The 16,279-nt window shown below is 40.3% G+C and overlaps 1 protein-coding gene across 1 annotated transcript in view; it reads right to left on the bottom strand.

The window, feature by feature from the left end:
• The window catches only part of hydin (HYDIN axonemal central pair apparatus protein), a 338,453-nt gene extending 328,241 nt beyond the window's left edge, over positions 1-10,212 (bottom strand). Inside the window, exons 1-6 of the mRNA XM_060923930.1 lie at positions 10,075-10,212; positions 6,814-6,939; positions 6,326-6,445; positions 3,436-3,570; positions 1,877-2,076; positions 1,648-1,772 (exon numbers count right to left, since the gene is read on the bottom strand). Coding sequence (XP_060779913.1) covers positions 1,648-1,772; positions 1,877-2,076; positions 3,436-3,570; positions 6,326-6,445; positions 6,814-6,939; positions 10,075-10,212 — 844 coding nt within the window. The remainder of the gene's footprint in view (positions 1-1,647; positions 1,773-1,876; positions 2,077-3,435; positions 3,571-6,325; positions 6,446-6,813; positions 6,940-10,074) is intronic.
• Positions 10,213-16,279: the final 6,067 nt, after the last annotated feature.

Here is a 16,279-nt window from a genome sequence, read left to right as displayed (position 1 = left end):
ACCCCGCCTTTCGCCCATAGTCAGCTGGGATAGGCTCCAGCTTGCCTGCGACCCTGTAGAAGGATAAAGCGGCTAGAGATAATGAGATGAGATGAGATGAGATGTTATTTCATAGTTTTGATGAGTTCAGTATTGTTCTACAATGTAGGAAAAAGCCAAAATACAGAAAAACCTATGAATGACTAGGTGTGTCCAAACTTTTGACTGGTACTGCATCTCTGTAATTCTATGGTGCCAATCAAAAACAGATAAATAAACAGTAATAATAAAGCTGTAATAATGGATGTGCATATTTATATATTATTTTGTAAAAATCAATTAATGTTAGGGCGGCACGGTGGTGTAGTGGTTAGCGCTGTCGCCTCACAGCAATAAGGTCCAGGTTCGAGCCTTTCTGTGCGGAGTTTGCATGTTCTCCCCGTGTCCGTGTGGGTTTCCTCCGGGTGCTCCGGTTTCCCCCACAGTCCAAAGACATGCAGGTTAGGTTAACTGGCGACTCTAAATTGACCATAGGTGTGAATGTGAGTGTGAATGGTTGTCTGTGCCCTGTGATGACCTGGCAACTTGTCCAGGGTGTACCCCGCCTTTCGCCCATAGTCAGCTGGGATAGGCTCCAGCTTGCCTGCAACCCTGTAGAACAGGATAAAGCGGCTAGAGATAATGAGAATGAGATGAGATGAATTAATGTTATTTGAATTGTTTTGTTTGGGTGGCATAGTGGTGCAGTGGTTAGCACTGTCGCCTCAAAGCAAGAAGGTTCTGGAGTTCAAACATTGCAGCCGACTGGGGCCTTTGCGTGCGAAGTTTGCATGTTCTCCCCATGCCTATGTGGGTTTCCTCTGGGTGCTCTGGTTTCCTCCCACAAGTCCAAAGACATGTGGATTAGATCAACCAGCGACAAAATTGCCCATAGCTGTGAATGTGAGTGTGAATGGTTGTTTATCTCAGTGTTAGCCCTGCAATAGACTAGCGACCTGCCCAGAGTGCACCCTGACTCTCGCCCAAAGTCAGCTGGGATTGGCTCCAGCTTCCCCTGTAACCCTGACAGATAGTAAATGGTATAGATAATGGATAGATGGCAATAGGTATTGATATATTGAATTATATCCCTCAGCAAAAAATTCCTGTGCAGGGATTGGCCAAAGATGGTTCATGTGACATAAAATAGTTCCACTATTGATGAAGCAATGTATTTCATGATGTCAAAAATTTAAAAACATGGATATGGTATGACTCAGTCATGGTATATCCTGGATATACCATGAACGGACATCACAATTAAAGATGGTGAGTTAGACCTATAATATCTTTTTCAGATTTATTTCTAATTCTTAGTAATGAACACTTTTAGTTTAGATTTTTTTTTTTTTGGTGAGGCATATGAATCAAATATACCATGCACTAAGAGGTACTGGTAATTATGGATTCTCTGAGGTGACTGGCATAGTACTATTTTCAGAGGGGCTGCACCCCTCTGAAAATAGTACTATGCCAGTCACTTCAGAAAATCCATAATGTCAACTGGAGCCTCTCAGTACATGGTATATTTGATTACTATCCATAAGCAATACCAATGTGATTGTGGAGTTATATGCACTGTAATCGAGCAGCATTCATGTCAAGGCAGTAGAGGTGTAAATACTGAACCTGTGTGGTAGTGGAGAAGCAGTTGTTGGCTATGGTCTCCTGTAGTTCTGGGTAGGAAATCAACAGTCACCTGCAAGCTCTCTCCAACACTAAGGGTCCCTACTGAAGGTTCTACAGAAAATGGGCTATGGGAAGAAGAAGAACATAGATACATAAATAAACACACTTATATATGCAAATAAAAAGCACTAAGCAACAACTCTTTCACTTTACTATAGTGTGTGCTTACGTCTGTGTGCTGAGCTGAAATTTGGCTACGCTTTTTCCAATATTGCGTACCAAGAGGGTTTTCTGAGATAAACATTTGACAGGACACAAAGAAAAGTGTAGCTCATCCGGAAAGTCCAGGATGGCACGCGGCCCTATTGCCCGGATGGGCACCTCAAACTTCTCCCTCTCAGTCATATATATTACTCGGTGGATATAGTCCTATCAAGAAAAAAAACACATATGTAAAGGGAAAACTATGTTACATGAGTTTGTTACATAAGATTGCATCAAAATACCTATGAATCACATTAATCTGATTTACAGCAATGTGTTTACAAGACAAGATGAACAGGACCAAAATATAGTGCAGCAATATGCAAATTTCTCTAACATCATACAGAAGATTCAGTGTTATTATATTATTCATGCCATTATCAAAGCCTGATTTATAGCACAAAGTATATACTACACAACTTTGACAGCTTTGTTCAAGATAAGGTTAGCTCTGTGAAGACTACTGTAAATTGTAGATTCATATTCCATAACAGACTCTTGCCGTGGGATGGACCTGGCATCCCACCCAAGATGTCCAGTCCAAGGTGTCCAATGTGCCTGGGATAGGTTCAGGACCTACCACAACCCTGACCAGACAAAAGTGATTACTGAAGATGAATAAATTAATAAATTAATAATAGACTCTACTATGGGGCATTGCCTTTGTGTTATCTGTGGGTATGCTTTCAGAAGAATTTAAGCATTTTCATTCCAACCAAGTCACATACCAACTGAGTCATATTCCATCCAAGTCACTTTCCAACTGAGTCACATTCCAACTGAATCAAAACTAAATCATATTAGTGTCTGTGTGCTCTTTCGATGTCTGAAAAAAATAACATTATATACCCTGGCTCTTTCTGATAACAGTGAGTGTCACAAACCATAAGTCATCAATATCAGCCCAGGCTGATTCTTGTTGGAAAAGGGAGCAGTGTTTAATTTTCGGTGATTGGATTGCAGTGTCTCGTTCAGGGAGGACTCACTCTGCAGTGGGATCATGCTACAATCAGTATTAATGTGCTGCCATGGAAAAGCAGATTAGTCACCTTTACAACCGACTGCACAAAGGCAGCTAATGGGAAGACAGTGGGTAGGAGAGGAAACAGAATGTCTCATAAGCCCCATCCTCTTATTGCGATGCATTAAACCCATTAAACAAGCTTGGACAATTGGTATTGATCATTCTGTGCAAACAGACATAATTACCAAGACACCAAGAAGTTGCTTCTGAAGTAGTTTCATTACCTCCTTTAAGTGGACACGTATACTGAAATACAAATTCCGTTTCTTTAAGTTTACGATGGTTGCGAGTTCCACTTTGATATCTTGTACATAAAATTGAGCAATTAATTTAATTAGCAAGCAACAAAAGCAGCAATAATTTCTGAGCAGATCTTTGTGATTAACTGCCTTCCTACAAGGATTATTTAAAATCAGGCTTCCTCTTCCCTTGTATTTCAGTCTGGTGTAAATTATGTGTTCACACAGTCACCTGGAAATATAAGTTTGAGTAAAGTGTACCTTGTTCTCCTGTGGGGTGAATATAACTGTAAAAGTGGACGCCATGCCTGGGGCCACTTTGTTGCAGCCATCTACTGGGCTCAGCACTTTAAAATACAGGGAGTCATCTTCAATCAACTTCACAAGGCGAGGGATCTGCAAGAAGTAGGAGAACCCACATCAAGCCATTCATCATTCATGTGGCATTCAACTTCAGTCCTTAAAACCTGTATCATTTACATTGTTTCTCATTCTAACAAGCAAGACTTATTTGTTAAACCAGATTAGCTGGATGGGTAAAGGTTCTGGAGTTGTAATCAGAAGGTTGACAGTTGAAATCCTATGACTGCCAACACTACCAATGAGCCATTGTTAGGCCTTAAGCTTAGACTGTGCAGGTACATTTTTGAATTGCATTAGATGTATGTGCAGTCTGCTAAATGTATAAATAGAATGGAAAATATAAACACTTACTCGCCTGTGTTATTATCACAAGTTTGCTGTCCTGTGTAGTTTTGTTGTGAAAATATTCAATATACATTTATTGTGAAAAGAAAAAAAAATCAGCATCCACATCGGTTCTGAGACTATGCTACACTGTTACAATGATAAACATCCCACTGGCACTACACATATACTAATAAGCCTTATATGCAGTTAAATATACAAAAATTCCAATGAACGCAAAACTATAGCCACTGCAGCTTCAGCTATAATTGTTTTCGTTACATGATGAGGAGCGAATCCACAGAACAGTGTTATTGAAAATGCACTGCACTACTTAGTCCCATAATGTCAGTGACTGATCATTTAGCATATGTGTTCTTGTTTTCTCTAAGTTGTAGGTGCACTGTGGAGCAATACAGTTTCATATCTTTCCATATTAAGCTTTTTATTTTTTAGTTTAAAATGTAAAGAGACATCCAATGTTGCTCTCAGTATTTTTCTACTTCCTCCAGGTGTATTACAATAATGCTTCTAAGAATTTATTTTCTTTGTAATTGAGTGAAGTCAGTTTGGGGTAAATCAGAGTGTCCAGCCATGTAGATGTACATGTGCAGATCAACATACATTGGATTTGTCTGGTGCCGACTTTCAGGCAGGATAGGAGCTATCTATAGAACATTACACTCACCTGCTAATAACTCTTTCCCTAGGTTTTAGAATAAATTATGAATTCTACATTACTAGCACTTTAAATACATTTTATGATATACCTGTTAAACCCTTAAATATTAACAGTGCTTATCATAGTGGGAATACACACAATAGTGTACAGTGTATTGATATGCAGACACATATGGCCCTTTTCCACTACATGGTACCAGTTCAACTCAACTCTTCTCTACTTGCCTTTAATACCTCGTACCCTGTACTTTTTTTGTATCACCTCTATCGAGGTTCCAAGCGAGCTGAGGTGATACCAAAAGGTAATGTGAAAACACTGCAGACTACTGACTGGTCAGAGAGAATCATTTCACTGTGTCATCAATTTGTGAAATGGAACGTCCTGAACAAACCCTCCATTTTTAAATAGTGTTTATTTATTGTACTTCAAAAAAGTGCCATCAGTTTACAAGCAGCAAAAAGCTGCACTACATATGTTAAAATGGCATAATGGTGAAGGCACAGGGCTTTCAATTGGAGAACCTGTATTTGCATAATGTCTTGGCATGTTTTATTTCGGGAAAGTTTTATTGCAGGTAACTAAATTTAACCTGTACTGATATTTTGCCTAACCCACTGTTGGTAAAACCGATGAGTGTATGCGCACTCTGCCTTTGATCTCTGTAGTCAGTAAGCATATTAAAGCAAGCCACAAACCAAAGGCTCCTGCCTTCATAAGAAACCATTTGAGACCCTGATAGACGGAATCCTGATTCAGTCCGAGTATTGCTATGCCATGGTGTTTGATTTATTACAAAACCTCAGTCAACCATTACCCATTACATTACCCATAACTTTTTTTTTTTTTAACCAACAGAGGGTTAGGTAAAATATCAGTAAAGGCTGGCTAATTTTAAATGAGTTATATGCAGTAAAATATCTCATCTCATCTCATTATCTCTAGCCGCTTTATCCTGTTCTACAGGGTCGCAGGCAAGCTGGAGCCTATCCCAGCTGACTACGGGCGAGAGGCAGGGTACACCCTGGACAAGTCGCCAGGTCATCACAGGGCTGACACATAGACACAGACATCCATTCACACTCACATTCACACCTACGGTCAATTTAGAGTCTCCAGTTAACCTAACCTGCATGTCTTTGACTGTGGGGGAAACCGGAGCACCTGGAGGAAACCCACACGGACACGGGGAGAACATGCAAACTCCGCACAGAAAGGGCCTCGCCGGCCACGGGGGCTCGAACCCGGACCTTCTTGCTGTGAGGCGACAGCGCTAACCACTACACCACCGTGCCGCCGCAGTAAAATATAACCCAAATAAAATATACCAAGTGGGGAACACAAACCCACATTCTCCAATTGAAAGCCCTGTGCCTTCAACATTACACCATACCCAGCCTTGCTTTTTTTTACCACTTTTAAACTGATGGCATTTTTAATGCCATTACCAGTGCCCATTTGGATGCCGCTTTTTTACACCTTTTTTTTTAACAAAACACATTAAAACGTGATGAATTGTGGCAACTTAGGCTTGGCATAATACATTTCACGGGCACACACACAAATGTGTGCGGATAGTAGTCTTAACAATAAACGTTCCTGTGTGAGTCGCGTTAAAGGTGACATCACAGCAGTTTCATGCGACATCGCTGTGATGACCAGCTAAAATAGAAAACGAACTACTAATACCAAAATCAAGTCCAGTCAAGTTGACGTGAGTTGAGTGAAGCCGGTACTATGCAGTGGAAAAGGGCCAATAGAAAGCTGAGCCTTTGTCGAAGTCACCTTGTCATTATTGCGTAACACCAGTGGTACTTCATACGTCTCAGAGGGCTGGTAATTCTGGAACACAATCTCAGATGGGTAAGGCTGGAAAAAAGGCTGGTCAACATCTACAGCAGAAAACTGGAAACAAAACAAAAAGCCCCTGAGCACTGACATGTGAACAATAAAAGGTCATTTTTCCAAGACCTCAATTCTCCTACATGCTTCTCCTTGATAAAACTTTGACATCAATTACATACTAAGTGAGAAAAAAGGACTAGAAAGGCAGAGTGGTACTCAGTAGTATGATGTATGCATGCAACCTGAATACATTTGTCCTTCATAAATACCACACTCAGTCAATATCCCATTCAAAAACTCCAGGACAGCCAAAAGAATTCTGTCCATTATTAAGAATAACGCTACAATTACACCTAAGTTTCACAACAGGAAGACATTAGAATGGTTAAAACAGTTAGTTTACAAGTCAGGTTTTACTAGTGCTTTACCTTGTGGTGTGTGGTCTCACTCATGTCTAAAAGCTCCAGAATACGAGGTGGATATATCTTATACGTGTTTGTTAATCTCTCCTCAGTAGTCTGAGACATTTCATGTGCATATTTTGATGGAGTTAGCTATAATGACACAAGCCACAATGAGTTACTTAATGAACACTGAATACATTTGTTCATGTTGGTATCATTTGGAACAGTACTCACTGAAAGTGCATCAGGACAAGCAATAACATTAGTAAATAATACGATGTAATGTTAATATATTTTAGGTTTTCAAAGCACACACATACACATGCAAGGTACATTATGGTATTACTGCAGAGTGTACAGTGGTGCTTGAAAGTTTGTGAACGCTTTAGAATTTTCTATATTTCTGCATAAATATGACCTAAAACATCATCAGATTTTCACACAAGTCCTAAAAGTAGATAAAGAGAACCCAGTGAAACAAATGAGACAAAAATATTATACTTGGTCATTTATTTATTGAGGAAAATGATCCAATATTACATATCTGTGCGTGGCAAAAGTATGTGAACCTTTGCTTTCAGTGTCTGGTGTGACCCCCCTTGTACAGCAATAACTGCAACTAAATGTTTCAGGTAACTGTGGATCAGTCCTGCACACCGGCTTGGAGGAATTTTAGCCCGTTCCTCCGTACAGAACAGCTTCAACTCTGAGATGTTGGTGGGTTTCCTCACATGAACTGCTCGCTTCAGGTCCTTCCACAACATTTCGATTGGATTAAGGTCAGGACTTTGACTTGGCCATTCCAAAACATTAACTATATTCTTCTTTAACCATTCTTTGGTAGAACGACTTGTGTGCTTAGAGCCATTGTCTTGCTGCATGACCCACCTTCGCTTGAGATTCAGTTCATGGACAGATGTCCTGACATTTTCCTTTAGAATTCACTGGTATACCGGTAATTTAGAATTCATTGTTCCATCAATGATGCCAAGTCATCCTGGCCCAGATGCAGCAAAACAGGCCCAAACCATGATACTACTGCCACCATGTTTCACAGATGGGATGAGGTTTTTATGCTGGAATGCAGTGTTTTCCTTTATCCAAACATAATGCTTCTCACTGAAACCAAAAAGTTCTATTTTGGTCTTATCTGTCCACAAAACATTTTTCCAATAGCCTTCTGGCTTGTCCATGTGATCTTTAGCAAACTGCAGATGAGCATCAATATTCTTTTTGGAGAGCAGTGGCTTTCTCTTTGCAACCCTGCCATGCACACCATTGTTGTTCAGTGTTCTCCTGATGGTGGACTCATGAACATTAATATTAGCCAATGTGAGAGAGGCCTTCAGTTGCTTAGAAGTTACCCTGGGGTCCTTTGTGACCTCACCAACTATTACACGCCTTGCTCTTGGAGTGATCTTTGGTTTTTTAACCTTTTCCAGCCTGATGAGCATCAACAACGCTTTTTCTGAGGTCCTCAGAAATCTCCTTTGTTCATGCCATGATACACTTCCACAAACATGTGTCATGTAGATCAGACTTTGATAGATCCCTGTTCTTTACATAAAACAGGGTGCCCACTCATACCTGATTGTCATCCCATTGATTGAAAACACCTGACTCTAATTTCACCTTCAAATTAACTGCTAATCCTTGAGGTTCACATACTTTTGCCACTGACAGATATGCAATATTGGATCATTTTCCTCAATAAATAAATGATCAAGTATAATATTTTTGTCTCATTTGTTTAACTGGGTTCTCTTTATCTACTTTTAGGACTTGTGTGAAAATCTGATGATGTTTTAGGTCATATTTATGCAGAAATATAGACAATTCTAAAGGGTTCACAAACTTTCAAGCACCACTGTACATGTTAGTCTCCAACACTAGAACTGGAATATTTTCTCAGCAATTAAACATTGTTCAATTCAGACATGCATGAATAATGCAATGGAAAATAATTCACTTTTTTCCCAACAGTTAGTTATACATACAGTATGTGTGTTCCAAACATCAGGCTTCATTTATCAACCTTATCGTAAAGTTGTGTGTAAAGATTTGTGTAAGCCAAGCCAAACCAAAAATTTTCCACCAGATTTACTAATATTTCAGAAAGGCTGGATTTCTTCATACTCTGGTGCATATGTTAATGACCTATAACATGCAAAGCAGCTCTATTGCATATAATGATGCTCACAAAACTCCATAAAGGTTCAAGGGTCGCAGGCAAGCTGGAGCCTATCCCAGCTGACTATGGGCCAGAGGCGGGGTACACTCTGGACAAGTCGCCCGGTTATCGCAAGTCTGATGCAGAGACAATCAACCATTCACAATCACACCTACAGTCAATTTAGAGCCACCAATTAACCTAACCTACATGTTTTTGGACTGTGGGGGAAACTGGAGCACCTGGAGGAAATCCACACAGACATGCGGAGAACATGCAAACTCCACACAGAAAAGCCCTCGCCGGCCGCTGGGCTTGAACCCAGGACCTTCTTGCTGTGAGGCAACAGTGCTAACTACTACACCACCATGCCACCTTTATATGATATTATTCTTGATAAGAAGAAGAAGAAGAAGAAGAAGTAAGCACTAAATCTTCCAACAGCCGATGCATTTGCTTACGGTTTACAGTTATGTGCAGACAGACAAGCCCATCGTCCATTTACAGCTACAGTTACTTTAGATAAGTGTATATGCTAAATGCTGTAAATGTAATTTTAAAAAATAAGCCATTTAAACTCAACAGTTTATTCCTTGTATAAAGGTGCAGTAATCCATGCAAATTACATGGCCTGAAATCAATCAAGTCAAGGTAGCATTAGTTTGCCTTCTTATGTACAAATTTACACACATTCAGGACCAGGACATAAAAGATTTTCCAAATTTATAAGATTTTAATGAACATCAAATTTCTTGCAAATACTTTCAGTAGTTCAAAGGCAACAGGAAATAATGAAATCCATACATTAATCTTAAATGCAAGAGAAAATAAAGTATGATCAGCTGCAATGTGTTTATGTTTGTGGGCACAAACCATGATAAACATGATAGAAAGAGATAACTATGGTTATCTCTTTATAGAAACCAAAACCCTCTGGCCCTTTTTTAAATAAAAAAGTAGCTTTTGTTTAAAAAAATTAAATTAAATTAAATTAAATTAAATTAAATTATAAGAGTCAACTGATTTCATTTGGTTACTCAGGTTAAGATTAGCTGTATGGGTGGCAGTATTAGCTCTTAATACTCATGTCACTGCTCACATAGTTATTCACTCACCTTTCCGGCTTTGTCCTCCTGTTTAACCAACTTGGGATTTCTTGGTGCTCCAACTTTACTCTTGAATCCTTCTGGAATCTTCAGAGGTAAGCTTTGCGAAGCTGACTGGGAAACCTTTATTTTAGAGGTTAACATCATGAAATCACCTGTTCTTGGAGATGCAGACAGATAGGCCATAGTTCATGACATATTTCTGTATTTATAAAGCAACTAATAAATACAGCTCTAGGAGTTCTAAATGGCTAAACATTATTATTATTATTATTATTATTATTATTATTATTATTATTATTATTAGTAGTAGTAGTAGTAGTAGTAGTAGTATAAAACAACACTGAGAAAACAAATAGAGACGTAAGCGAGTAAAGCATAACAAGCTTGCGAACTAGATACATTTAACCGCTTCCTTTATACTCAAAACATTTCTGTCAGCACCACATGAGCTTAATATTGCTATTGCAATTAATAAAGCTAATATTTCTCAAAAGAATTGCTTTTATTTTGTTACACGGTTTATATATATATATATATATGGAAGATTTGTATATATATATATATATATATATATATATATATATATATATATATATATATATAAAAGATTGGAAGATTTATATATATATATATATATATATATATATATATATATATATATATATATATATATATATATATATAAGAAAGCAGAATATACGTGTTTTAAAATGTTATTTAGCTACTTACGAGTAACCCGTATTCAACGAGTATACACACTCCTCACAACACTCAGCTTGGTTGTTGCCATAACAGCAACCCCTCCGCATTCAAACAACGGGCCACCTGATTCGCTCAAGCTTCCGGCGGCCTGTGGCGATTGGACAATAGGTTTCACTTTTGCCAAAAGGGCGAGGCGCGTGCAGAACCGCGTCTCTGTTTTAGCAACGCAAAACACAACACATTTAGTGGGAAGTGGGGCTAGTGGTCTTGCGCACACAGTAAATTCTCATATATGTCCTCAAAATTCCCGTTTTAAACCTAAAGCTATGGTATTTTCATGTATTTAAGGCACGTTCATATCGTAAGGTCAGGCATAAAAAGAGACAGGCGCATTATAATTTCTCATCTCATCTCATTATCTCTAGCCGCTTTATCCTTCTACAGGGTCGCAGGCAAGCTGGAGCCTATCCCAGCTGACTATGGGCGAAAGGCGGGGTACACCCTGGACAAGTCGCCAGGTCATCACAGGGCTGACACATAGACACAGACAACCATTCACACTCACATTCACACCTACGGTCAATTTAGAGTCACCAGTTAACCTAACCTGCATGTCTTTGGACTGTGGGGGAAACCGGAGCACCTGGAGGAAACCCACGCGGACACGGGGAGAACATGCAAACTCCACACAGAAAGGCCCTCGCCGGCCCCGGGGCTCGAACCCAGGACCTTCTTGCTGTGAGGCGACAGCGCTAACCACTACACCACCGTGCCGCCCGCATTATAATTTTCTATATGCAATTCATAATAAGTTCTAGTTCAGGGATTCTTAAAGTTTTTGAGGCCAGGAATCCCTTTAACTAACTAACTAAATTAATTAATTAATGGCTGCAGGGTCGTGTAGTGGTTAGCACTGTCACCTCACAGCAAGTTCGAGCCCAGCAGCCGGCGAGGGCCTTTCTGTGCGGAGTTTGCATGTTCTCCCCGTGTCTGTGTGGGTTTCCTCCGGGTGCTCCGGTTTCCCCCACAGTCCAAAGACATGCAGGTTAGGTTAACTGGTGACTCTAAATTGACCGTAGGTGTGAATGTGAGTGTGAATGGTCGTCTGTGTCTATGTGTCAGCCCTGTAATGACCTGGCGACTTGTCCAGGGTGTACCCCGCCTTTCGCCCGTAGTCAGCTGGGATAGGCTCCAGCTTGCCTGCGACCCTGTAAAACAGGATAAAGCGGCTAGAGATAATGAGATGAGATGAGATCATATCGTAAGGTCAGGCATAAAAAGAGACAGGCGCATTATAATTTTCTATATGCAATTCATAATAAGTTCTAGTTCAGGGATTCTTAAAGTTTTTGAGGCCAGGAATCCCTTTAACTAACTAACTAAATTAATTAATTAATGGCTGCAGGGTCGTGTAGTGGTTAGCACTGTCGCCTCACAGCAAGAAGGTCCGGGTTCGAGCCCAGCAGCCGGCGAGGGCCTTTCTGTGCAGAGTTTGCATGTTCTCCCCATGTCCGCGTGGGTTTCCTCTGAGTGCTCCGGTTTCCCCCACAGTCCAAAGGCATGCAGGTTAGGCTAACTGATGGCTCTAAATTGACCAAAGGTGTGAATGGTTGTTTGTCTCTATGTGTCAGCCCTGTAATGACCTGGCGACTTGTCCAGGGTGTACCCCACCTCTGGCCCATAGTCAGCTGGGATAGGCTCCAGCTTGCCTGCAAACCTGTAGAACAGGATAAGTGACTACAGATAATGGATGGATGGATGGATGGATGGAGGGTTGTGCAGTGGTTAGCACTGTTGCTTCACTGCAAGAAGGTCCTGGGCTTGAATCTCACAGCAAACTGAGCCCTTTCTGTGTGGAGTTTGCACGTTCTCCCTGTGCCCATGTGGATTTTCTCACACAGTCCAAAGACATGTGGATTAGGTCAACTGGATACTCTAAATTGCCCACAGGTGTGAGTGTGAATGGTTATTTGTCTCTGTGTTAGTCCAGATTAGTGATCTGCCAGACCTGGGTGTGGTTTCCACCAATGTAATAAAATTTAAAAATGGTCTCTGCCTCATGCTCCCCTTTGACACAACCTGTTCAGAGAGCCATTATTCTGTTCTGTATAAAGCATCCAAATATGGAACAGGAGGTCTGAGCTGGAATGATTGAAAGTAGCAGAGGCAGATTTGATGTCTCTGTTAAAGGGACAGCCAGCATTGCAGAACAGGGGTGTGACATTTTTGACACTGACATTTGTTTCTGATATTGTTCTTTCAAAGACCAGTGCGAATTCAAATATGTCCATCTATGGCATCTTAGGTCCACATGCTTTTCTGCCTCAAACTGCTTCCTACTTCTCTTCATTTTCTCCTCCAACATTTGATCACACAGCAATGTTGCTTGCATTTGAAGTGTGATATAAATGTACTCAACTCTCATTTCACTCACTGTTATTGTTTTGAAAGCAACACTGGGATTCTCGGTGTATTTACTATTTTTGATGCATAGTGTGTTATACGTCACTCTAGACACAGATGCTCCATTGCGTTATACATCATACCTCTGGTTCTGGAATGTCAGCATGCTGTGTAAAAACCCACATGCTAGTAAATGCAAAAGTATTCCACATTCAGGGTTGTTATGATATGATTCATTATTCAGATGTGACATTGTTCATGAAAATCTTAAGCTGTTTGTTCATATTCATCGTTCAAACTGATGACAAACTGAAACATTTGTTGGAGTATCATTTCTTTATTGGTTAATCAAGAAAACATGATGTTCTATCATTTTGGGAAATTCCTCTGTAATATTGTTCTTATTTGGTTTATGAAGGAACATATTTATGAAAACAGGTACAGTGGTGCTTGAAAGTTTGTGAACCCTTTAGAATTTTCTATATTTCTGCATAAATATGACCTAAAACAACATCAGATTTTCACACAAGGTGAAATTAGAGTCAGGTGTTTTCAATCAATGGGATGACAATCAGGTGTGAGTTATTTAAAGAACAGGGATCTATCAAAGTCTGATCTTCACAACACATGTTTGTGGAAGTGTAAAAAGAAGAAGCCATATCTAAACATGATCCAGAAGTGCAGACGTCTGCTCTGGGCCAAAATGGACTGTGGCAAAGTGGAAAACTGTTCTGTAGTCAGATAAATCAAAATTTGAAGTTCTTTATGAAAATCAGGGACGCCGTGTCATTCGGACTAAAGAGGAGAAGGACGACCCAAGTTGTTATCAGCGTTCAGTTCAGAAGCCTGCATCTCTGATGGTATGGGGTTGCATTAGTGCTTGTGGCATGGGCAGCTTACACATCTGGAAAGACACCATCAATGCTGAAAGGTATATCCAGGTTTGAGAGCAACACATGCTCCCATCCAGACAATGTCTCTTTCAGGGAAGACCTTGCATTTTCCAACATGACAATGCCAAACCACATACTGCATCAATTACAGCATCATGGCTGCGTAGAAGAAGGGTCCGGGTACTGAACTGGCCAGCCTGCAGTCCAGATCTTTCACCCATAGAAAACATTTGGCGCATCATAAAACGGAAGGTACGACAAAAAAGACCTAAGACAGTTGAGCAACTAGAATCCTATATTAGACAAGAATGGGTTAACATTCCTATCCCTAAACTTGAGCAACTTGTCTCCTCAGTCCCCAGACGTTTACAGACTGTTGTAAAGAGAAAAGGGGATGTCTCACAGTGGTAAACATGGCCTTGTCCCAACTTTTTTGAGATGTGTTGTTGTCATGAAATTTAAAATCACCTAATTTTTCTCTTTAAATGATATATGTCATCTATGTTCTATTCTGAATAAAATATGGAATTTTGAAACTTCCACATCATTGCATTCTGTTTTTATTTACAATTTGTACTTTGTCCCAACTTTTTTGGAATCGGGGTTGTATAATTCCCAGAAATTTAGTACATTTTATTGGCAATATTTCAGAACCGCTAATATATAATTTAGCTAGCTCTTTTGGGTAAGACTTATTTGTGTTGCAAAAGCTCACAAAGTTACATTTCTTTACATTAAGTGTTAATTTATTGAGTTGGAACCATTTAGAAATATTAGATAATTCATCATTCACACTATTAATCAAATGATTGAAATCATTACATGTTGCAATAAGATTAGTGTCATCAGCAAATAATATGGGAAGAAGATGTTTGCAAGATATGGCTAAATCTCATCTCATTCATCTCATTATCTCTAGCCGCTTTATCCTTCTACAGGGTCACAGGCAAGCTGGAGCCTATCCCAGCTGACTACGGGCGAAAGGCGGGGTACACCCTGGACAAGTCGCCAGGTCATCACAGGGCTGACACATAGACACAGACAACCATTCACACTCACATTCACACCTACAGTCAATTTAGAGTCACCAGTTAACCTAACCTGCATGTCTTTGGACTGTGGGGGAAACCGGAGCACCCGGAGGAAACCCACGCGGACACGGGGAGAACATGCAAACTCCGCACAGAAAGGCCCTCGCCGGCCCCGGGGCTCGAACCCAGGACCTTCTTGCTGTGAGGTGACAGCGCTAACCACTACACCACCGTGCCGCCCTATGGCTAAATCATTTATATAAATCAAAAATAATAAAGGGCCAAGAATTGAACCCTGAGGAACTCCATGTATGATTCTGGATTTGGTGGAAGAGTATCCATTTAGAGATACATATTGTTCTCTGTTTGTGAAGTAATTTTTAAACCACATTAGGGCACTATCCTCCACTCCATATCTATTTAATTTGGAAATCAAAATGCTGTGGTTGACAGTATCGAAAGCTTTACTTAGGTCTAAAAAGACCCCAAGGGCAAACTTTCTTTCATCCATGGCGGTTGAAATAACATTTGTTAGCTGAAGTAATGCATGCTCTGTTGAGTATTTTTTTCTTAATCCATATTGGTGTGCATATAGCATATACAAATCTGGGGTGGGTTTCCCAAAAGCATCATAGCACAAAGAGCACCGTTAAATGGTAGAGCGAGCAGCACAATGAACACTCTCTCGCTTTCTTAGTTGAGTTGCTCTTGTGTTAAGAGGCTTTTGGGAACACCCCCCCTTCCTTATCATACCGGTTTGTTATTAGTATCTGATCGTCGGGCCACGATAATATCACGTTTAGTCAGCGAGCGACAGCAAACAATAGCAAAATAAAACACTAAGGTAACCTGTAAACAGTTTATTCACTTGCGAGCCCGGATGAACTCTCACTCTCTGTTTCCCAGTCCTCTCTGAGCTCTGCCTCCGAGCCAGTGAGCGGCTCAGTGAGTTAGAAAAATGGATTATGCCTGCGACCCACTTTTTTAAAGAAACCGCCGAGCTCTGCGATTATGGAATCAATTTTGTGCCAAATATGCGACTCCTCCTCCATCACGCCATCCCTCGAGAGTACCGTGTATGTGACCCGTCGCATGGTTACAAATAATCGACCCGCGTAAACGAAATTATAAAGTCATTCCTCAATCTAAACGTTTCCGTTATTCCGCAGCCCAGCCGCTCCT

Source organism: Neoarius graeffei, chromosome 6 (genome assembly GCF_027579695.1).
Source record: "Neoarius graeffei isolate fNeoGra1 chromosome 6, fNeoGra1.pri, whole genome shotgun sequence".
NCBI lineage: Eukaryota > Metazoa > Chordata > Actinopteri > Siluriformes > Ariidae > Neoarius > Neoarius graeffei.
This window is presented reverse-complemented; position numbering and strand designations above follow the sequence as displayed.